Genomic DNA, 23,669 nt, shown 5'->3' with positions numbered 1-23,669 from the left:
GCCTACCGGGAAAGCAGCATGCCGGAAAGGGCGTGAGATTGGGAGCAGCTCATCTGTCATCTGCCTTTTGTTTAAGGACAACCTTGGCAGCTGGCTCCTGCTCCACCCCACTTCCTACCTTCATCCTGGGAGACGCCTGGTCCACAGGGCATCTTCACTCTCAGTCCTGGCATCCTTGTTTCCAGCAACCTTCTCCACCAACCTCTTCTACCTCCTTCCATGGCCACTCCTGGACATTTCCATAACCTGCAAATCCACCTTGAAATCACTCCTCAAACAACTCGTGGGCACAGCCTCCTGCCTTTCCAGCCTGCTGTGTGATTCCCTCACTCTGACCTTGCTGGTCCTCATCAGGATCTCTGGTCCCTTGGGCCCCTCCCCTCTTCTTTGCTCATTTCCTTTCTTATATTTAGCTTGGAGCCCGCAGTTCATCATTTTGAGCCGTCTCTTGACAATATTGCCCTTCGAACTTGTCGGACCATAACCCACGGTAAGAAATCTAATACATATGAGCCTGGTGCAGTGGCTCACACCTGTAATCCCAGCACTTTGGGAGGCTGAGGTGGGTGGATCACTTGAGGTCAGAAGTTCCAGACCAGCCTGGCCAAAAACAAAAATTAGCCGGGCATGGTGGCGGGCACCTGTAGTCCCAGCTACTCCGGAGGCTGAGGCAGGAGAACTGCTTGAACCAGGGAGGTGGAGGTTGCAGTCAACCAAAATTGCGCCACTGCACTCCAGCCTGGGTGACAAAGGGAGACTCCATCTCAGGGGGGGAAAAAAAGAAAGAAATCTAATACATAAGATCTAAGGGTCATCTGCATATGTATTTATCTGTACACATACATATATGCACAAGCCTCTTTCACTTTAACTCAATCACAGTTATTTGAAAATCTCTCCCTACATCAGTTCTTACAGCTATGTTTCTCTTTTTTTTTTGAGAACTTAATCACATCTGCCAAGTCCCTTTTACCATGAATGTCTGGGAACATAATCACTGATCCTGGGGATTAAGGCCTGTGGACATCTTTAGGGGCTGTTATTCTGCCTACCACATGGACCATCTTTGACTTTCTTAACTTCCACTCACTTTTCTTCTTTCTTTCTTTTTTTTTTTTTTTTTTTGAGATGGAGTTTTGCTCTTGTTGCCTAGGCTGGCATGCAATGGTTTTGAGATGGAGTTTTGCTCTTGTTGCCTAGGCTGGCATGCAATGGCGCAATCTCAGCTCACTGCAACCTCTGCCTCCCAGATTCAAGTGATTCACCTCCTTCAGCCTCCCGAGTAACTGGGATTACAAGCGCCTGCCACCACGCCCGGCTAATTTTGTATTTTTAGCAGAGACAGGATTTTTCCATGTTAGTCAGGCTGGTCTTGAACTCTCAATCTCAGGTGATCCGCCTGCCTCAGCCTCCCAAAGTGCTGGGATTATAAGCGTGAGCCACCGCGCCTGGCCCCTCCACTCACTTTTCAACCTTTTCCAAACAAGCTTCTGTCCCCACCCCCCATCCCATATGGTTTCAAAATGGTTTTTGATGGCTTCCATGTTGCTGAAACCATGGGGTTGTTCTAATTGTCCTTCTTCCTGTCCTTTTGGCACTGTGGACCAAACAGAATGGGGCATGGGCAGGCACCCTGGAGGACCAGAGCATTTGGGCGATGGCTGGTCCTCATGAGTCTGTCCTGCTGTCACCCAGCAGCCCATCCTCGTGCGACTGAGGCTGGCTACAGAAGGCATTCCGCACCCCCTTGCTCCACGAGTTACCCAAGGCTCCATGGCGCCTAGGCTTTCTTTATTGTTTAAAAGTGTAGGTCAGATAACTGCAGGTGAAGTTTTCTTAAACATTTTTGTTTACATATCCAAAGTGGATAACTGGGTGAGCTTTCACAAAGTAAAGCACATGCCCGCCATCAGATCAAGGAACAGGGCATGGCCAGCTCGCCCGAGCTCCTCGTTCTCCCCTCCCTAACGCTAGCTCCTCTCCTCCCATAGGTAATGCTCTCCTGGGGCCGAGGGGATAGGGATTGTTTTTTTCCTTTTAAATAGACTTAATGTGTTAGAGAAGTTCTAGGTTCATAGAAAAATGGAGCAGAGGCCAGGCGCTGTGGCTCATACCTGTAATCCCAGCACTTTGAGAGGCCGAGGCGGGCAGATCACGAGGTTAGGAGTTTGAGACCAGCCTAACCAACATGATGAAACCCCATCTCTAATAAAAATACAAAAAAATTAGCCGGGCATGGTGGTGCATGCCTGTAATCCTAGCTACTTGGGAGGCTGAGGCAGGAGAATTGCTTGAACCTGGGAGGTGGAGGTTGCAGTGGGCTGAGATCTTACCACTGTATTCCAGCCTGGGTGACAAAGAAAGAAAAAAAGAAAGGAGAAAGAAAGAGAGAGAGAGAGAGAAAGAAAGAGAAAGAAAGAAAGAAAAGAAAGAAAGAGAGAGAGAGGGAGGGAGGGAGGGAAGCAAGGAAGGAAGGAAGCAAGGAAGGAAGCAAGGAAGGAAGGAAGGAAGGAAAGGAAGGAAGGAAGGAAAAGGAAAGAAAGAGAAAAGAAAAGAAAGAAAAATGGAGCAAAAAGTGCAGAGTTTTCATCAACCTCTACTCCCACCTGCCAAACACACACACACATGCGCAGCTTCCCCCACTAGCAATATCAAACCTGAGTGCGATATTTGTCATAATCAATAAACCTACATTGACATATCACTATCACCCAGAGTCCATAGTTTACATGAGTGCTCACTCTTGGTGTTGTACATTGCATGGGTTTGGACATATGGACAATGACGTGGATCCACCACCGTAGTATTACACAGAGTAGCTTCACTGCCCTAAAAATCCTCTGTGTTCCACCAATTCATTCCTCCTTTCTCCTGACCTCTGGCAATCATGGATATTTTCGCTGTCTCCATTGTTTTGCTTTATCCAGAATGTCACATAGTTGGAATCATACAGTGCGCAGCCTTTTCAGATTGGCTTGTTTCACTTAGGAATATGCATTAAAGGTTTCTCCATGTCTTTTTGTGGTTGGATAGCTCATTTCATTTTAGTGCTAAATAACATTCCATTGTCGGGATGTGGGCCTAGGTTTGTTTGTTTGTTTGTTTGTTTGAGATGGGGTTTCTCTCTGTTTCCCCAGCTGGAGTGCAGTGGCACAATCTCAGCTCACTGCAGCCTCTGTCTCCAGCGTTCAAGCAATTCTCCCACCTCAGCCTCCAGAGTAGCTGGGATTATAGGGGCGTGCCACCACACCTGGCTAATTTTTTGCGTTTTTAGTAGAGATGGAATTTCACCATGTTGGCCAGGCTGGTCTCGAACTCCTGACCTCAGGTGATCTGCCCGCTTCAGCCTCCCACAGTGTTGGGATTACAGGTGTGAGCCACCACGCCTGGCCGGGCCTAGGTTTTTGAAGAAGGAATTGAACTGAGTGTAGGGCAGGTTGTACTGCTGAGGTGTCTTCTTTGTACTTGGAATGTGCTAGGACTGATATACTTCAAAGTGCAAAGCACCTGAAGGATCTGGCATTAATCAATTCTGTGCACTGAGCTTCTGCCCCCACAATACCACTCTCAGAATAAGAATATGATAAGGCCAGTTGGATAGGTGGGGCATGGGTTGGAGGCTCAGGCCACTGCACTGCACATACAGGTCTTGATGTAAATGGTCTGGCGGAGGTCAAGTTCTGTTTAGCGGGGATAGACTATGTGACAGAGTGAAGAAAGGTAATGGTCTAAACGCAGCCAAAGTTTCATTCCCACTCATGTGACAGTCTGTGAAGCAGGCAGCTCCTCTCTTCATGAACCTGGGACCCAGGTATCTTCTATCTTGTGGCTCTGCTTCCCCGGAGCCTTGTCATTTCTTTTTCATCTAGCTACAGTGACAAGATCTTTTGGATAAGCCATGAATATTAAACCAAAGGCAAACTCTGAAAATTGATTTGATGTGTGGTCAGCTGCTCATTTAGCACAGTCCGGGGAATGCTGGGGTGATGGACAAGAAGGTTTTCATGAGGAGGCTGAAGAGATCTAAGTATAGGGGTGCCAGCCTGGGGCACTTCAGAAGGGGCACTGGCCTAGCGGTAGCATCAGGGTGACCCTGAGTTCCCTGGGGCAGGGTGTGGCTCACGACAGGGTGCTGAGAACCCACCAAGAAGGCTGGAACTTTCAGTACTCATTGTTTTATGAGGGCCTGCCTGTGTGCCAGGCGGGAAGACACTGACCAGAGGCCCAGGGCCACTGAGGGGTCTCGGCCTGGTCTCTTGGTGCCTGGGGGTACACTGTGCAAGCGATGATGTAGTTCCAAGGGGCAGGACTCTGACCCACACTCCTGGTGCCAATGTCCATTTTGCCATTCATGTTAGATTTTGCTTCTCTAAGTGAAATTACTCAGGATAGCTGGGTTCTTGGCCATTCTTCCAGTGGTTTTCAAGGGTGAAAAAAGGAGTTTCAGTAAGACAGCTAACGTCTGGATGAGCGTGCCAGGAAGCGTCTGTAGCCTTCCTCTAGAGAGCACTCTGGACTGGTGGGTGTGAGGACCCCAGGGTAGGCTGGCTCAGCCCCTTTGACTTCAGATTTCAAGGAAAGCCAGGGAGCTGGATTGGGCGCCTGGGTTTTCCGAGAATTATGTTTCTGAGAGGATTTTGAAACCTAAACAGGAATACTTTACACACAGGTCATCGAGCAGGAATTGGGAAGTTCCGAAGCTGCCCTCCTTCACGCCACCTCCTCCCTTCAGAGGCCAAGGGCTGCCAAGCTGTCTCCCACACACCTCAGTGAAAAGTCCCTGGCTCTCCTCCCAGCCGCCTCGCTGTGACCTCGTGAGGTGTGAGAAGGAGGAAGGGGATCTACATTCTGGATGAACCTTCCTTCCTCCTTGCTGAGAAATAGTTTAGGCCCCTGCGCCTGCTGGGCCTCAGAGCTTCTCAGAGCCCAGGGCCCAGTGTGGCCCCTGCAAGCTGCCTGGGAATCCCACGGAGGCTGACTGGCGGCCTGTCTTATTCCCAGTCTGCTGCAACCCATTTCCTAAGCTTGGGTGGCTGAAAACACCAGAAATTCATCCTCTCACAGTTCTGGAGGCCAGAGTCTGAATCCAGGTGTTGGCAGGGCTGTGCTGCCTTCGAAGGTTCTAGGGAAGAATCCTTCCTGGCCTTTTCCAGCTTTGGGTGGTGGCCGGCAACGCTCGGTATTCCTTGGCTTCAGATGCATCTTTCCAGCTGCACATGGCTGTCTTCCCCGTGTCTCTTCTTTTCTTCTTATAAGGACACCAGTCATATGGTGTTAAGGGCCCACCTTACTCCAGTATGTCACCAACTTAATTCATTACATCTGCAACCACCCTATTTCCAAATGTCACATTCTGGGGTTCCTGACGAACGTGAATTTGAGGGGACACCATTCAACCCACAGCAGAGCCCCACCATCACCTCCCTGCACCACGCCCTCGGAGCAGGCCCCTTCTCTGCGCAGGGCACCCTGCCTGTCTTTCCTCTCCAGCAGCACGACAGAGCCAAGAGTGATTTCTTGAAATGAAATTGCATCCTCTCGTCCCAATAAGGCATGGCCTCACTAGTGGGAGATAAGCAAATGAAAGCCTCCCTCAGAATGGGCATCCACACATCCAGGGGACACTCACCCCGATTTTTTTCCTGGTTTATAAAGGTGCTTCATGACTCCTTGGCTCCTGGCCAATACCTTAGTGCTTCCTGAAGGGGAAAGAGCCCTCCAAACCATTCAGTGGGCCATCCCAGACCAAGGTTTCTGACCCAGACATTGAAACAGGAAGAGTTCCCTTATCCCCCTTGCAGGGCATGCGACAGGGGCATGGCTCTCTTCTCAGTACCCTGCTGCTCAAACCCCTAGAGGGAGCGTGCAGACGGGCAGGTTGTGGGGAGCGTTTTTGGGCTCCGACCCCACAGCAGCATGTAGAATTGGGTGTTTACAGCTCCCGAAGCCCCAGTGGGCATGTGTTACAGTGGTCTCCTTCAGTTTTGCCGTCTGTAGGTGGCTTGTGTTAATCAGCTCCATTAGGCCCTCTGCCTTATCACAAAGACAGAGGGCTTTCTGTATCCCGGGTTCTTGCCCTAGTGTACTCAGATCGCACATGGACTTGGAGAATGAGTGCAAAGTTTTATTGAGTGGAGGAGGTGGCTCTCAGATGGATGGGGAGCCAGAAGGGGGATGGAGTGGGAAGGTGGTCTTCACCTAGAGTCTGGCTGCCCAGCAGCCAGACTCTCCTCCGACGGCCCCTGACTGAATTCCACATCGCCCCCCTGTCGAAAGCCTGCCAGCATCTGCTGGTGTCTGTCGGTGTGCTCTTCTGCTTCTCTGCTCCTCTAGACGTCCAGCCACTTGTGTCTGTGCCCACTAGGGTCTTGGGTTTTTTATGGGCACAGGATGGGGGTCATGGCAGGCCAGAGTAGTCTTGGAAAGACATTTGGACATGAAAACAGGAGTGCCTGTTCTCACTAAGGTCCATGGGCATAAGCCCGAGGGTGGAGCCCTCGCCAGGGACCCCCCACTTCTCTACCCAGCACTCCCCTGCCCCCCTTTCTATATCAACATGAAAGCTGACATTGGCTCCTGCGCCCTACCTCTGGGCCTGGTTTGGTGACCTCTGCACCAGAGCTGCTAGGGAGGCCCCACCCCACATGTTGTTGACTGAACAGCCCTTCCCCAGGGGAACCAATGTCCTCCTGTCCCCAAACCCATGGAGAAGTGGTGGGTTCCTGGGCCTCTTGTAACTCGACTGAATATTTTCCAGGTTACCTAACCAAACTCCTGCAAAACCACACCACCTATGCCTGTGATGGGGACTATTTGAATCTACAGTGCCCTCGGCATTCTACGATAAGTGTCCAATCGGCATTTTATGGGCAAGATTACCAAATGTGTAGTTCCCAGAAGCCTGCCTCCCAGAGGGAAGACAGCTTAACCTGTGTGGCAGCCACCACCTTCCAGGTATTGCCTTTTGTAGACATGTTAAGATGATACAGTTTCAACACACACTCTTTCTCTCTCTCTGGGTATTAATATATTTGTGATTATATAGTTCAATCCAAGCAAAACTGATCCATGAAAAATCCCAATTTATACAGATCACCAGTTTTGTAGGTGAGCTATTATTTGCTTCTCAAAGGATTTGTTACCCAACAAAACTAAATAGAATTCCTACCTATTGTAGAGCCCCCTTTGTACACTTCAATATGAATTTATTTGTAGGTTTACTCCTCACTTCAGTATAGCAAAGTACAACCAGGATGGATTCCAACCTCCAGGCCCATATCTCCCATAAATACTCCTGTAGAAAGGGAAGGTGGGTTCTTTGATGGAAACCACAAGTATCTCTTTGAGGCAGACATCTGAAGTCATGACCAACTTCTTAGAAAATATACTCAAAGGGCCGGGCGCGGTGGCTCATGCCTGTAATCCCAGAACTTTGGGAGGCCGAGGTGGTGGATCACGAGGTCAGGAGTTCAAGACCAGCCTGGCCAATATGGTGAAACGCCATCTCTACTAATAATACAAAATTAGCCGGGCATGGTGGCACGCACCTGTAGTCCCAGCTACTTGGGAGGCTGAGGCAGAAGAATCACTTGATCCCAGGAGGCGGAGGTTGCAGTAAGCTGAGATTGTGCCACTGCACTCTAGCCTGGGCAACAGAGTGAGACTCCAACTCAAAAAAAAAAGAAAATGTATTCAAGGAAGGAAATATCAGTAATATCAGTAACTGCCTTGTGCTTTTTAATAATTTGCTTCTTCAGTTGTAGATAATCATGTCATTCTTGCTTGGAGCTATTTTAGGCAGCCTTTACTGACTCCTTCCTTCTACTAGATAGTACCAGGAATTGGGAGAGGTGTGGTTTAAGTCATTCTTTTTGTGGTTGGCATATTTAGGGAAAGATTTGGTATAGGAGAAGGTCAAACTAATATTTCAATGATGGTTTTAGACTGTGCATGGCTTTCAATCATCTGAGCAACTTCTACTTGACCATCCCTGGCCCCTAACATATATAACTAGTTGAGCAGGATTACTGAGTCACTTGGCCTTGGATTTTTTTTATGCCTCCCAAGTTCCATATGAATACATTTAAAGCAGGGAGTTTAGAGCAGGTGGAAAATTGGAAGTCTGTTTGATTTTGTCGATCATAGGAAATACAGATAAAGATAAATTTGCTAGAACTAAGGAGAAATAAGAGTAGCTTTAATGCTGTGTAGCTCTCCCTAAGGCCCAAACAGGAGATGCAAAACTAATGTGATGATGTAAGAATTTTTCTATTTCTCACACCATCCCTTGCTTCCACTCCAAGCATGGTAGTATCTGGGTATTTAGGTGATTGGTGAAACACACCAATTGAGTAGCCAAAATGAATGTGTTTGAATGACTCCCCATGACATGGTTTCTATACCTTGAGGAGAGACAACATGTTTCTTCAGGAGACAAGAAGTTGCTTTCCCTGTATGCTCCACTGTCTTAGTCCTTTTTGTGCTGCTATAACAGCATACCTGAGCCTGGGTAATTCATAAGGAACTGACATTGATTTCTCACTGTTCTGAAGGTCGGGAAGTCCAAGAGCAAGGCACCACAAGTTTGGTGTCTCTACTTCCAGGATGGCTCCTTGAACACTACATCCTCTAGGGGGTTGGAGAACGCTGGTACTCATGTGGCAGAAGAATGGAAGGGGCAAGAGAAGGAGAGAGGGCCAACTTGCCTTTTATAACAACCCTAGTGCCACTCTAACAACCTACTCCTGAGAAAAAACAAACAAACAAACAAACAAAAAAAACAGTATTAATCCATTCATGAGGGTGGAGGCCTGATGGTCTAATCACCTCTTAAAGACTCCACCTGTTAATACTGTTACTGTTACAGCAGCAATTACATTTCAATGTGAGTTTTGGGGGGGATAAACATTCCAGCCATAGCAACCACCCTACCCCTAATTCTCTCCATTGGGTGCCACCCCAGGAGCTACATCCCTCTTGACCCACCCTCATTTCTCAGCCACCTGCCCTGGCCATCCATCCTTGGATCCCAGGCTACCTGCTGCCCTCCTGGGTGCATGAAAGGAATGTTGGCCAGTACCAACATTTTTTAAAAGTGGCTACTTTGTAAAAGTAGGAACTCTTGGCGTACACTAGAGCATGGGCACCACCTGCACCATTCCACGGGTACGTGCCTCTGCCAGATACCCCTGAGGGAAGAGGATGTTCTATAACCAGGCCGACAGGTTAGCATTTGTGAACACAGTTCTGATGTTGTTGGGAGGGTTTGTTTGCCAGAAACATCCCCATGTGCTACTCCTTCAACCAGAGGTCAAGAAGTCCTTTACTTTTGTGTCTTTTTTGTTTGTTTGTTTGAGATGGAGTTTCGCTCTTGTTGCCCAGGCTGGAGTGCAATGGTGCAATCTCGGCTCACCGCAACCTCTGCCTCCCAGGTTCAAGCCATTCTCCTGCCTCAGCCTCCCAAGTAGCTGGAATCACAGGCGCCCACCACCACGCCTGGCTAATTTTTGTACTTTTAGTAGAGACAGGGTTTCACTATGTTAGTCAGGCTGGTCTTGAACTCCTGACCTCAGGTGATCTGTCGACCTTGGCCCCCCAAAATGCTGGGATTACAGGCATGAGCCACTGCGCCCAGCCTTCTTTTGTGTCTTTTAAGCTGCACTTGGAGCCCAGGCAAGGTGCTTCCTCAGAGGGAGGTTGCTTAACATGGGGAGATGTCCACACAGGAGACCACAGCTGATCCATCCCTTGACTGTCAACAGGAAGTCCCCCTCTCTGCATTTTCCAGCTCATGACATAATTTGGAAATAGCCCTGCCCTGGGGTCTGCTCTGTGGTTGTAACAGTGGAGCCCTCCGGTGACATCTGTGGGCCGAGTCATTTCACCATGACCTTTGGCCATGCCACATGCAGTCATCTGAAAGCTGCACCTTCTGGGGTCTGAGGGGTTTCTCGGGTATTTTTTCCTGATTGAGACACATCTGCTGGGCCCCTGAGAGAACGGGGGATACCTGGCAGGGCCAGCATTCTTCACGGAGATATTCCACGAGCTACTATGAGAACATGGTGACTCAGAGAGGCTCATGTGTCTGCACTAAATTCAGACCTAAAGTAATAAGCAGATTCTTGGGAACTTTTTTTTTTTTAACTGTACTTGATGTCCTTTTTGTTTTAACCAGACCCAAGTTCAGGACCTCTGTGTTTATCACAGGCAGGACTTGTTCCATTTGGGAACGAGGACCCAGAGAACAGCAGCAAAAAGCTGAGCCTTAACAGGACCTGGCAGAGGGCGTTCTGTGAGCTTCCACAGAGCAGATGCCTTAAAAACGAAGGAGCTGCCTGCAAAAATCAGGAGAGAGAGAGAGATTGAGATGTGAAGGAAAGACTTTACTCTCAACGCTCAACAGAAAGTCTGAATATTCCACTAAGAAAACTGCTCCCTGAGGGAGAAGTGGGTCCCATCCTCTTGAGTTTGATGACGGTGGGAATCAGCTTTGTAATTTTTATTTTTTGGCCTGTGGATGGTTCATAAGCTGGAAAGGGTTTGGGTCCCCAAGGGCTCCCCGATGCACAGCTCTCCTGTGTCCTGTGCGGGGCTGTTTAAGGATGAAAGGCTGGGACTATGAATCCTGATGGTGACAGCTCTCTCAGCTTAAAGCTAGGGGACCCCACTCGAAGGGGACCTTGAAGTCCCCTGCACCCCAAAATCTGAAAGTACTCTGACGTCGCTTGCACCCCCTGGAGCCTCGGCAGTCAGTGTCTTTGCTGAAAGTGTCAGCAGCCGCACCAGTAGTGGTGGATCAGAGGTTAGTTTTCCCGGGAGCCTGGCACTATTGGATCAGGTTTCTTTTCAGGAGAAAGAGCAGGGAGACAGGGAGCTAACCCAATGACCCACGTGTATGCTCTTCGGCCTTAGACACAGCTTGGCCAGGTCGGGAGGCGTCCTTCCCTTTGCAGAGCCCAGAGCAGCCCAGGTTCGGGTCTGGCAGTCACTGTGAGCAGTTTTCAAGCCTGTCCCTTTTCTACCCTCTCCTTCTAGAAGGTGCTGGACGAATGCCAGAATCAGCGGGCCTGCCACCTCCTGGTCAATAGCCGTGTTTTTGGACCTGACCTTTGTCCAGGAAGCAGTAAATACCTCCTGGTCTCCTTTAAATGCCAACCTAGTAAGTAACTTCGGAGGGGGACAGTGTGTTTGGGGTGTGGTTCTCGTTTCCTTCACACTCCTGGTCAAAATTCTCTGCCCGTTGGCATTTGTCCAACTTTGAAACTCATTAATAGAAACATTGGGCTCCATCCTACCCAGTTTTTAGAGACAGAGAAAGAAAGAGAGAGGAAGAGAGAGAGAGATTTTGTGTGAGTCTGCACATGCCTTCATTTTCTTACAAACGCCTGAATTTCAAAAATCCTTTCCAATATGTAAAACTCAGTTGTACTGATGCTACAACTCTCAGGGGTGGTGAGAGACTGCAATTGCTATTCCTCAAAGTGAGGAGCTGGTTCTGCTTTTCAGAGGTGTCTTGTGCTGAGATTGAGGGGCTGCCTGTTTTTCCTTGAGGCCCAGTGGCCCACTTGCCACCTGCACCCACTGCTTCAGATCTTTAAGAACCGGCTCCTCCCACCCTCACCCACGGCAGGGGCTCCTTGTTCCCCAGGAGAATGAGAGGGGATATGGCTGGAGCAATCTCTTTTATTTTAATTCTTGTTCTTTTCTCCATTGATTTTTTTTTTTTTTTTTTGAGACGGAGTCTCGCTCTGTCGCCCAGGCTGGAGTGCAGTGACGTAATCTCGGCTCACTGCAAGCTCCGCCTCCCGGGTTCACGCCATTCTCCTGCCTCAGCCTCTCCGAGTAGCTGGGACTACAGGCGCCCACCACCACGCCCGGCTAATTTTTTTGTATTTTTAGTAGAGACGGGGTTTCACCGTGGTCTCGATCTCCTGACCTCGTGATCCGCCCGCCTTGGCCTCCCAAAGTGCTGGGATTACAAGCGTGAGCTACCGCGCCCGGCCTCCATTGACTTTTGCCATTTCTAACACGCATCAGCTTTGTGATGGCCAAAAATAATCCATCTTCCGTGAGTTGGTCACACTTCCAGGCGCCAAGAGCCTGCCTGAGATAAATCATAGGTCACTGTGGCATTAGAGGTTCTTGCACACCTTGTTGCAAAGAAACGATAGCAGTGTGTTTAATCAAAAAATGAGAAGTTAAGCATTTTTTTTTTTTGAGACAGAGTTTTGCTCTTGTTGCCCAGGCTGGAGTGCAGTGTGCAATCTCGGCTCACCACAACCTTTGCCTCCCGGGTTCAAGCAGTTCTCCTGCCTCAGCTTCCCGAGTAACTGGGACTACACCAGGCGTGCACCACCACGCTTGGCTAATTTTGTATTTTTTAGTAGAGAGAGGGTTTCGCCATGTTGGTCAGGCTGGTCTTGAACTCCTGACCTCAGGTGATTCACCCGTCTTGGCCTCCCAAAGTGCTGGGATTACAGGCATGAGCCACCACGCCTGGTCAAGTTAAGCATTTTTAAACCTCCTCCCTGCCACCCAACACAACTGTTTTCACTTTTTGCATTTTGTTGTCTGTTAGCTCCCGCCCTGGAGCCCAGCATTCCCCGAAACCCTGGTGGCCTAGGTGCCAGACTTATGTGGGGAGAGGTCAGGCCACACTTGTACTATGGTATGGTCTCAGCTACACATCTGGGGAGAAACCCCCTGATCTCTTCAGCAGATGTGCAGGCTTCTGTCAAACCCCTTCCCTGCCAGCACCCAGATACGTCGGAACTGCCCTGTGCTCTTCTAATATAGCACATGCAAAGGCATTCACTCTCTCACAGCACATAATAGACGCTCCTCACATACACCTCTCATAATAGACATCATCACACACAGGCACACACAAACACAACCTTATACCCCATTATACACACTCAAATGCATACAAGCTGTCACACTCACTCACACTATCATATATGCTCACACACACTCACATGTACAGACAATCGCAAATACCTACAAGCAGGCCCAGCCACTCAGAACCGCCTGAACTCCCTTCACGACCCCTCTCCACCCTCCCTCCGCCTGCAGGCGTTGGGATCATCTCCTGCCTCAGTCAACAGACTCAGGAAATCACATCAAGATCTCAGTGTTCTTCCTCACTTCCCTCCAACTGCTGAATCTCACAGATGACTGTGTCATGCATGGCCTTGAAGATACCCTTGACTGCCATTAGCTTTGCCTTCTTTTTTTTTTCTGTTCTCCAATTCCCTCCTTCCGTGGTGTAAAATATTGCCCTTTAAAAAGTGGCCCTTGACTGGGCGTGGTGGCTCATGCCTGTAATCCCAGCACTTTGGGAGGCCAAGGCGGGTAGATCACCTCAGGTCGGGTGTTTGAGACCAGCCTGACCAACGTGGAGAAACCCCGTCTCTACTAAAAATACGAAATTAGCTGGGCATAGTGGCACATGCCTGTAGGCCCAGCTAGTAGGGAGGCTGAGGCAGGAGAATCGCTTGAACCCGGGAGGCAGAAGTTGCGGTGAGCTGAGATCACACCATTGCACTCCAGCCTGGGTGACAGAGCGAGACTCCGTCCCGCCTCCTGAATAGCTGGGACAAGCCCTTGTTCAAGATGTTAACAATTGGAGATCTGAGGTGGTGGGAATATGACTGTTGGTTGTGATATTCTTTCATATTTTCTATACATTTGAAATGTTTCATAATAAGTTGAGAAAAACCAGCCTCTAAGAGAAGTCAAATGACCTTTGTAAAATTGACCGAACCTCGGATAAGTCAGTGCAGAGCCACAGCCCCATGACTATCGTGTGAGGTTTCATCTGGTTTATTCATATCATTTCAGCAAATACTTATGAAGCCCCTACTTTGCACAGGAGTGGAATATGAAGAGAACTCACATCCCGCAGAGATTCTCTGAATGGCAGTTCTATTGTGGGTGGTGTCCACGCCCCTCCAGGGTATTTCTCAACCTTCCTTCACCCAGCAAGCATTCCTGAGATCTTCACACGGCTGCTTCCTTCTCCTTCTGTAATTTCCACCCCGAACAGCACCTTTCGAGAGAGACTTTCTCTGTCCAAAAAACAACAACAAAAAACCTCTTTCTCTCATCCTGCCGTTCCTCTCTATCACAGCATCCTATTTTATTTTCTTCAGAGCAGCATCATCATTTGGATTTACCTTATTTGTGGCTTGTGTGTGATTTGCACACACACTGCATCAGATTGTGAGCATGATGAGAGCGGGAACTCTGTGTGGTTCAGCATTGTTACTCCAGAGCAGTACGTGCTTAATATGTATTCACAGAGCAAATGTTCACCCAGCAGGGGCCAGGTCCTGTGCTCAGCACTGGGGAGACACAGGTGAGCACGTCCTTGGTAACCAGATTGTCCAGTCCTGTGGGGCCTGATATTCACTGTGAGTTTCACACAAATATGTGCAAGATTCCAGGTAGGGTCAGGGCTTCATGGAGAGACACATGGTAGGTACTATGCAAGCAGCTCATAGAAGAATTTTTTTTTTTTTTTTTTTTTTTTGAGATAGGGTCTCACTCCATCGCCCAGGCTGGAGTGCAGTGGCTCAATCTTGGCTCACTGCAACCCCTGCCTCCCGGATTCAAGCGGTTCTCCTGCCTCAGCCTCCTGAGTAGCTGGGATTATAGACAGGCACCACCACACCTGGCTAATTTTTGTATTTTTAGTAGAGACAGGGTTTCACCATGTTGGCCAGGCTGGTCTTGAACTCCTGGCCTCAAGTGATCTGCCCGCCTTGGCCTCCCAAAGTGCTAGGATCACAGGCATGAACCACCGTGCCCAGCCTCATAGGAGGAATTGGCCTCGACTGGGGGTTCAGTGGAGTCTTTTTGGAGCAAGTGATGATGGAGCTGAGAACTGCAGGGATGGAGGGCGCAGAAAGAGTGCTCCATACAGAAGCCTGTGGCTGGGGGTTGCAGGTGCATTGGCGTGGCCAGTCACAGGGTAGGAGCACAGCACCAAGACAGCAGGAGAGAGCACCAGCTGGGGAGCCGGAGTAGGGATCCTGAGTCCTCAGAGCCAAGGAAGGAGTTGGGGCTCTATCTATAGGGCAGCATTTAAGCAGGGAAGGTGCTGTGATGAAGTCATAAGGCCCCTCTGGCTGCCCCATAGAGAGCAGAGGAGAGGCAGAGCCCCTGTGTAACCTGAACACCAGAAACCTGAGGACTGCCGTTCAGGAGGTGGAAGTGAGATTGTCTCCACACCTTCCTGCCTCTCTTTCTGCCTCTCTCACACCTCCTGAGGCTCTTCTCCTCACTTCCCAGTTCCAGTCTGGGCAGCACAGTGTGACTGTCCAAAGGCTGCACTGCTGCACCCTGTGGTGTGCGGAGCCAGTTCTTATGATGAGAGCCGGTTATGCACATGTCTTACCAGCTCTGCCTGTGTTCTGTGGAATCTGCCACGGTGGGAATATTTACACCAGGGAAATTGGCAAATGCTGCTGATTGGGTTTATTTGTTTGTCTTTACGGAAAGCTATTTTACCAGCAAGGCTCACTGGAACCTTCTTTTCCCTAATGTGCACTATGCTTCCTTCCTCAAAACCTCGCCTCCCAAATTGCATCCTTTCAGGAAATGTGGGTTTCAGCGAGGCTTGGATTTAGGCAGTTCTGGGTTCATATTTCTTTCTGCTGTGTATCTGCTGTGTGTTGGGCAGTGTAGGGACACTTTCTAGGACTCAGTTGTAACATGGGATTATGTCTCTTCTGCATAGGGCTGTTATAAGACTGTGAAAACACAGTGTTGTATGTAACACGCTAGCCAGGACCATGGAGTTGAGCTCAGCAGTTGGTAGCTATTATTTCAATAAGCTGATTCAAGTCACTCTGCTAAAGATATGGATGACTAAAGGATATAGTTATGCCTGTCATTTCAGAATTTTGGGAGGCCAAGGCAGGAGAATCATTTGAGGCCAGTAATTAGAGACTAGCCTGGGTAACATAGGGAGACCCCTATCTCTAAAAAAAAAAAAAAAAAAAAAAAAAATTAGCAGAGCATCGTGGCAGGCACCTGCAGTCCTAGCCACTTGGGAGGCTGAAGTGGGAGGATTGCTTGAGCCCAGGAGTTTGAGGTTACAGTGAGCTATGAGCTCACCACTGCACTCCAACCTATATGACAGGGTGAGATTTATTTACTAAATAAAGAAAGAAAGAATAAAAATAAACAAAAGTGACTATCTACATTTCAACAGCACTGTGCACTGGTAATTGTATGCAATGTCAGTAATAAAATACTCCCATCGCGGCAGATCCTTCCTCTGCCCACCTTTGAAAGGTGGCTGGTGATGTGTTGGGAATAGGCCCCCCAAAATCTGGCCATAAACTGGCCCCAAAACTGGCCATAAAGAAAATCTCTGCAACACTGTGACATGTTCGTGATGGCCATGATGCCCACACTGGAAAGTTGTGGGTTTACCAGAATGAGGGCAAGGAACACCTGGCCCACCCAGAGTGGAAAACCACTGAAAGGAATTCTTAAACCACAAACAGTAGCATGAGTGATCTGTGCCTTAAGGACGTGCTCCTGCTGCAGGTAACTAGCCAGAGCCCATCCCTCTATTTCAGCCCATCCCTTCATTTCCCATAAGGAATGGTTTTAGTTAATCTATAATCTATAGAAACAATGCTTATCATTGGCTTGCTGTGATGATTTATGTGGGTAAATCTCTGTTGGAGGCTCTCAGCTCTAGAGGCTATGAGACTCCTGATTTCCCACTCCACACTTCTATATTTCTGTGTGTGTGTCTTCAATTCCTCTAGCGCTGCTGGGTTAGGGTCTCCCCGACCGAGCTGGTCTCGGGTCTCAGCAGTGATGTGCTTTTGTGACTGTTGTATCGAAGAGAAGCAGAATGACTCACATAACCCTTTCATTTGTAGGTTGGTGCAAAAATAATCGCGGTTTTTACCCATTGCTTTTAATGGCAAAAATCACAATTACTTTTGCACCAACCTAATAAAATGAGGAGGCGGGGATTTCATTGCTCTTGTCATTTAAGCAGAGTCATGGTTCTACCTTCCCAGGCCCCTGCCGTCCTCCCCATCTAAACTCCCAGGAGAGTTGGCAACCCACTTCTGGAAGGCTGCCCACACCTTCTCTAATCTGAGACCAATTGAGAACTCTCACCCAGCTCTAAAACAAATTCTAGTCTTCTAAGAAAAGTAGCAATGATGTTAGTAGTTTCCTAATTTTTTATAATCCAGAAATGTCACTCTTATGTGACAGTGAATTAGCACATTCCCAAGGAACCAAGTGACTCAACATAACACAACAGTCACCCTCAGTATGTAATGTGACACGCACAGGCCCCTCCGTTCCAGGAGATGATTTGCCCATAATCTGAGGACGAAATCGCTGGAGGCCTTGCATGTGGGTGTTGCGTTACTCTGGGAGGGTTTTGTTGGCATCAAGGCTACCTTTAATGAATGGGCTTTAATAAATCAAAGAGATGTGGCTAATAAATGCGTTTCATGACATGCCTTAAACAAAACAAAAAAACCTCTTCTAACTTTTAAAAATTTTGATTTATAAAAAAAGAAAAAAAAAGACTTCCATTTAAAAAGTTTCCAATTTGTGGAGATAAAGCTTGTTTTTGTCCTGCCTTCTCCCATCCTCTTTCTGTGACAGCTCTGCCACTGGAAGGCATTCTTAACATTTTTCTGAGTTCTTATGGTTGGAAGGGGACTTTGGCTCTTTTGGTGTTTCTGTCCAAGCCCTCTTTTCTGCATCAAAGGCCATCGTTCACTCTGGGCCTTTGAAGTCAGGCAAAATTTTGTTGTTGGTGGGATTTAGCATCTACTCATAAACTGCATATAAATGCCAGGGCGGATATGACTCACCAAAAAGAATCGAACCTTCTGACATTGGGGTCAGACTTAGCGGTCTTTTATCTAGAGAAAGAAAACAAAACTTGCCTTGGCTCTAAGTTTAAGCTGTTGAATTAAGATTCCAGTGAGTGGGTAAAGGGACTTCGAGACATTTGCTTAGTCACCATTTTCATTTTTCTTCCTCGTGGAGGTTCTTCCTGTGTGTTAAACTCCCAGGGCAGGATGGGGATTTTGTGAGCATCTGTAGGCTGGCTTCTGCCCCGAGCCTTTCATTCATCTTCAATGTTCCCGTCCTCATGGATGAAAGGATAGCAACAAAGTTTGCCAGCAGCAGAGCTGGTGGTCCTCTTGAGATTCTGTAGTTTTCCTTCCTGTGGTCCAAAATTTTGTCTCACTGTTGCTTCTCTGCTTTTGGTACAAAGTCATGGAAATTTACAAGGTACAGAAAGATGGCGTTTAGGCGAGGCATGGTGACTCACACCTGTAATCCCAGCACTTTGGGAGGTCTAGGTGGGTGGATCATTTGAGGTCAGGAGTTCAAGACCAGCCTAGTCAACATGGTGAAACCCTGTCTCTACTAAAAATACAAAAAGTAGCCAGGCATGGTGGCGCATGCCTGTAATCCCAGCTCCTCGGGAGGCTGAGGCAGGAGAATCGCTTGAGCCTGGGAGGTGGAGGTTGCAGTGAGCCGAGATCACGCCCCCTGCACTCCAGTCTGGGTGACAGAGTGAGACCCTGTCTCAAAAAAAAAAAAAAGAAAGAAAAAGAAAAAAAGCAAAGGTGGCATTTATATTTGGAAATTATTGTCTTTCATTTTTTAAGTTTGGAGCTTAGCATCATTGACGCCAGGATACGAAGATCCAGCGAGCTGCCATGGTCCTAATGTGTACAGCTCATGCCTTTCTGTAGGAATTAAGGTGGGCATTTTCAAATTGTGGTTGCAGCCCATGGTAGGAAAAGATTTTCACATTTTGGCCCAGTGGAACACATACTCATATACACACAACTGAAAAAGAAATCTTTAAATTACAAAACAGTGTTTATACTTTCTTCACATGATGCCCTTTGTTGTTTTCTAAACTATTCTTTATTTTCAAAAATTGCTGGTTACAACTCACTAATGATTTCAAGACTCATGAATGAACCTCAAATCACAATTTGGAAAACTCTGGCTTGAGGTGTGTTTGGTACCTGGAATCAGCCTGCACTTCCAATCCAGGAAAGAAAAGTGGAAGGAGAACATGAGCACGTGAGAGGAGTGACAGGCTGGGGTGGAAGAGGTTCTCTGTGGACAGTCTTCCCGCCCACTCCGGGCAGGCCCATGACAGCCCAAGCAGTTCTTGCCATTTAACTCCTGTTTGCAGTTAATGCCAATGCTTGTTTGGCTGAAAAATGCACCTGTCCGCTATGTGGTTGCCGTTTCAAAGTAGAAAACTCCAGAACAGTGGTGATAGGGTAGAGCTAGCATTTTTAAAAGAATTTTCTTTACAAAATGTTGGCAAGGATAAGAACCACATATGCAAATAAGTGACCGTGGTCCCCTTTGTATTTTGCTGGGCAAAATATAGTAGCTGGGATTACAGGCACCCAACACCACGCCTGGCTAATTTTTGTAGTTTTAGTAGAGATGGGGTTTCACCATGTTGGCCAGGCTGGTCTCAAACTCCTGACCTCAGGTGATCCGCCTGCCTCGGCCTCTCAAAGTGCTGGGATTACAGGTGTGAGCCACCGCACCCAGCCGTGTTAGCTACCATTATTTAAAGATATCTTTATTGAGGTATCATTTACATAGCATAAAATTCACATTTTTCAAGTGTACAATCCAGTGATTTTCAGTGAATTTACTGAGTTGTGCAACCGTGACCACAGTCCAGCATGGGACATTCCCACCATCTCAGAAGGCTTCCTTGTGTCCATTTTCTGTCACTCTGTGACCTCACCTTCAGCCTCAGGCACCCACTCATCTACATTCTGCCCCTAAAGGTTTGCCTCTTCTGAATCCTTCATATAAGTGGAATCATACCATACGCGGTCTTTTGTGTCTACAGTGTTAGCTCTTACTGCTTTAAAAAAATCGAATCATTGGCCAGGTGCTTTGGCTCACGCCTGTAATCCCAGCACTTTGGGAGGCTGAGGCGGGTGGATCATGAGGTCAGGAGATCAAGACCATCCTGGCTAACATGGTGAAACCCCGTCTCTACTAAAAATATAAAAAATTAGCCAGATGTGGTGGCGGGTGCCTGAAGTCCCAGCTACTCGGGAGGCTGAGGCAGAAGAGTGGTGTGAACCTGGGAGGCAGAGCTTGCAGTGAGCCGAGATCACGCCACTGTACTCCAGCCTGGGTGACAGAGCGAGACTCTGTCTCAAAAAAAAATAAAATAAAATAAATAAAAATTCAAATCATTATTAAACATTTTTACTAATTAAATGGTTTTGGAGTACATTCTTTAAAACAAAAAACAATAAGCTGTGTTTTCTTCAACAGTGCACGTATAATGCCAACTTTGTACGACATTGCAAAGAAAAATTTTACTATGATAAGCAGATTAAACAAACAAACAAACTTTTCCCTGAATTCTTTGGGAACAAAGTACTACCTGGTCCAAATCATCCTAACCTAGAATGCACCATCACCTTGACAGTCAGTTGTTCCTGGATTTACCAGATTTGGGGCAGACTTTTCATGCGTCTCTAAAGAGGGATTCTTAACTGACGCTGTGCCTTTTGTCCCTTTCCTAGGAAAGGAAATGATTTGATTTGGTATCATATCATCTTTCTTGCTTTTTTTTTTTTTTTTTTTTAAATTAGAGACGAGGCCTTGCTGTGTTTCCCAGGCTGGTCTCCAACTTCTGGGCTCAAGCGATCCTCCTGCCTCAGCCTCCCTCCCAAAATGCTGGGATTACGGGTGTGAGCCACTGTCCCTGGCCTCTTTCTTGTCTTTTAAACAAATAAATGTAAGCCGGGCATGGTGTGCATTCATATATTCCCAGGTACTTGAGAAACTGAGGCGAGAGGATTGCTTGAGCCTAGGTTTGAGCCCAAGAGTTCGAGGCTGCAGTGAGCTATGATTGCACCACTGCACTCTAGCCTGGATAACAGAGTGAAACCCTGTCTCTAAAAAACTAAACTAAAATAAATAATACCTACATGCAGGGGGATGCTAGTTGAGGGGCTGGAGGTGAGGTTTAACTGGGTTCTCTCCAGAGAGAGAAAGAAGCTTAATGCTTCTTTCAAGTAATTTCTGGTCTGTCTTTACCTATGTGGATCCCAAGCCAACATTTGAGAAAAGGCTCCTTCAGTGAAGGAATGTGTGACCTTAAGCAGTGAGTGAGAGAAACTTCCTTTCTAGCCAGGCCCTTCCTGGGACCTAACTCCATGCATCTGCCTCCTTAACGCCGGCACCTATCCTCCATTTGCCCCTTAGTATAATTCCCAGGGTCTTTGCGCTTGTCAGCAGGTTACTTCCCACCCACTTCCTGCAGAGGGCTTTGTTTTCTGGGGTCAGAGACAGCATGAGCCCACAGGGCCATCCCCACTGCCCCCTTCTCGGGGTGCAGCCCTGGGGAAATGAGCAGTGGGACTTGGACAGAGCTCACCAATTCCTTCTGGGGGAAGCTGATGGTGCCTTCAATTTTTGTTTTTGCTTCAGATGAATTAAAAAACAAAACCGTGTGTGAAGACCAGGAGCTGAAACTGCACTGCCATGAATCCAAGTTCCTCAACATCTACTCTGCGACCTACGGCAGGAGCACCCAGGAAAGGGACATCTGCTCCTCCGAGGCAGAGTGGCTCCCCCCTTTCGGTATGTGCTTTTGTATGTGTATTAGCCAGGATTCCCTAGAGGGACAGAATTAATAGGAGATATATATATATATGTATCCTATCTGTATATATATATCCTATATGATTGTGGAAGTCAATACTTAATACAATCACTGTCTTGTGATTGTGTAAGTTAATACTTAATAAACTCCCGTGTGTGTGTGTGTGTGTGTGTATATGTATATACGTATATATACATATATATACATATATATACGTATATACATATATAAATGCTTGTAAACAGTAATCTGCCAAAAATAAATAAGTAAAAGAACAAGAACTGTCCAGGTGCAGTGGCTCACGCCTATAATCCTAGCACTTTGGGAGGCGGAGGTGGGTGGATCAAGAGGTCAGAAGTTCAAGACCAGCCTGGCCAACATGTGAAACCCCCGTCTCTACTAAAGCTACACAAATTAGCCAGGCATGGTGGCGGGCACCTGTAATCCTAGCTACTCGGGAGGCTGAGGCAGGAGAATTGCTTGAACCCGGGAGGTGAAGGTTGCAGTGAGCCGAGATCATGCCATTATTGCACTCCAGTCTGAGCAACAAGAGCAAGACTCTGTCTCAAAAAAAAAACAAAAAACAAAAAACAAAACAAACAAAAAAAGAACTTAAGACATAAACACTAAGAATAGTACCCAACTCCCCTTTATATATATACATAAAGGGGAGTTTATTAAGTATTAATTTACACGATCACAGGTCCCACTATAGACTGCAAGCTGAGGAGCAAGGAGAGCCAGTTCAAGCCTCAAAACGGAAGAACTTGGAGTCTGATGTTCAGGGGCAGGAAGCATCTAGCACAGGAGAAAGATGTAGACCTGGAGGCTAGGGCAGTCTCTCCTTTTCACATTTTTCTGCCTGCTTTATATTTGCTGGCAGCTGATTAGATGGTGCCCACCAGATTAAGGGTGGGTCTGCCTTTCCTAGCCCACTGACTCAAACATTAATCTCTTTTGGCAACACCCTCACAGACACACCCAGGAAATACTTTGTATCCTTCAATCCAATCAAGTTGACACTCACTATTAACCATCACAGTAGGGTTATACTTAGCGCGCCGTCTGAGTGGATTAGGGCCCTGGCTCCCCAAGAAAGGAAGCTATGCCAGTGGGCAGTGCCTGGATTAAAAGGAAAGTCAAGGGCAGGGAGGAACCGCCACACCATGCATGGGCTCTTTCTCCTCCACATTCCTGAATCCCTCAGTTGTTCCGTCATTCCACACTGAGTAGTTATTGAGCACCTGCTGTACGCTGGGCCCTGTTCTAAGCATGGGGGAGTCATCAATGGCACAACACAGGGTCTACACCCTCATGGAGCTGACATTCCAGCAGTGGATGGGGAGGTGGTGAGAAATCAGATAATGAATGGGTGCATATGTCATGTCATGTGCAGATGGGATAAGTGTTAAGGAGAAAAATCCATGGGGAAGGGCAGGTGGAGAAGGCCAGGGGTTGCTGCAAAGAGGTGCAATTTTAGGGAGTGATGGGCATGCTGAGCTTGGAGAAGGTGAGAAAGTGAGCCTGCAGCCAGTTGGGGACAAGTGTCCAGGTAGAGAGAAGAGTGGATGCAACGCCCTGAGCTGGACTGTAGCTGGGTATTCAGTGCCAAGAAGGGCTCTGCAAGTCATTCTTAGAGGTGATGGCCATGGTAGGACTAAGAGCTTCACTCATCAAGCCCTCCTATATGATTCAGAGAAACAGAACCGATAGGATGTGCAGGTGCTTGTATCTATGGAGAGAGAGATTTTAAAGAATTAGTTCACAGGATGGTAGGGGCTGGCAAGTCTGAAACCTGTAAGGCAGGCTGGAGACCCAGGGAAGAGTTGAGGCTGCAGTTTTACATCTGAATCCTGCAGGACAGCAGACTGGAAACTCAGGCAAAACTTCTGTGTTGCAGCCTTGAGAAGGATTCCTTTTTAGGGAAACCTCGGTCTTTGCTTCTAAGGCCTTCATCTGATGAGATGAGGCCCACCCACGGGATGGAGTT

General features: G+C 47.8%; 2 protein-coding genes and 1 pseudogene across 11 annotated transcripts in view; 2 read left to right on the top strand and 1 right to left on the bottom strand.

The window, feature by feature from the left end:
* The window catches only part of EVA1C (eva-1 homolog C), a 112,187-nt gene that overhangs the window by 42,727 nt on the left and 45,791 nt on the right, over positions 1-23,669 (top strand). For 4 of the 5 annotated variants that reach the window (XM_032174533.2, XM_032174532.2, XM_032174536.2 and 1 more), the window contains exons 2-4: positions 6,758-6,954; positions 11,038-11,161; positions 21,505-21,657. In XM_032174533.2, the coding sequence (XP_032030424.1) occupies positions 6,758-6,954; positions 11,038-11,161; positions 21,505-21,657 (474 nt within the window). The remainder of the gene's footprint in view (positions 1-6,757; positions 6,955-11,037; positions 11,162-21,504; positions 21,658-23,669) is intronic. The other variant, XM_032174534.2, reaches the window with a different exon arrangement.
* On the top strand, positions 8,830-9,765 carry LOC116481721 (protein GVQW1-like; annotated as a pseudogene).
* Positions 9,958-23,669, bottom strand: part of LOC131381120 (putative T-complex protein 10A homolog) — a 123,140-nt gene continuing 109,428 nt past the window's right edge. For 4 of the 6 annotated variants that reach the window (XM_058427265.1, XM_058427260.1, XM_058427268.1 and 1 more), the window contains exon 5: positions 9,958-10,337. In XM_058427265.1, the coding sequence (XP_058283248.1) occupies positions 10,204-10,337 (134 nt within the window). In that variant the 3' untranslated portion in view covers positions 9,958-10,203. Of the gene's footprint in view, positions 10,338-13,949; positions 14,073-23,669 lie in introns of those variants that run through there. The other 2 variants (XM_058427262.1, XM_058427263.1) reach the window with 1 other exon arrangement.

Source organism: Hylobates moloch, unplaced genomic scaffold, assembly GCF_009828535.3.
Source record: "Hylobates moloch isolate HMO894 unplaced genomic scaffold, HMol_V3 SCAFFOLD_14, whole genome shotgun sequence".
Lineage (NCBI taxonomy): Eukaryota > Metazoa > Chordata > Mammalia > Primates > Hylobatidae > Hylobates > Hylobates moloch.
This window is presented reverse-complemented; position numbering and strand designations above follow the sequence as displayed.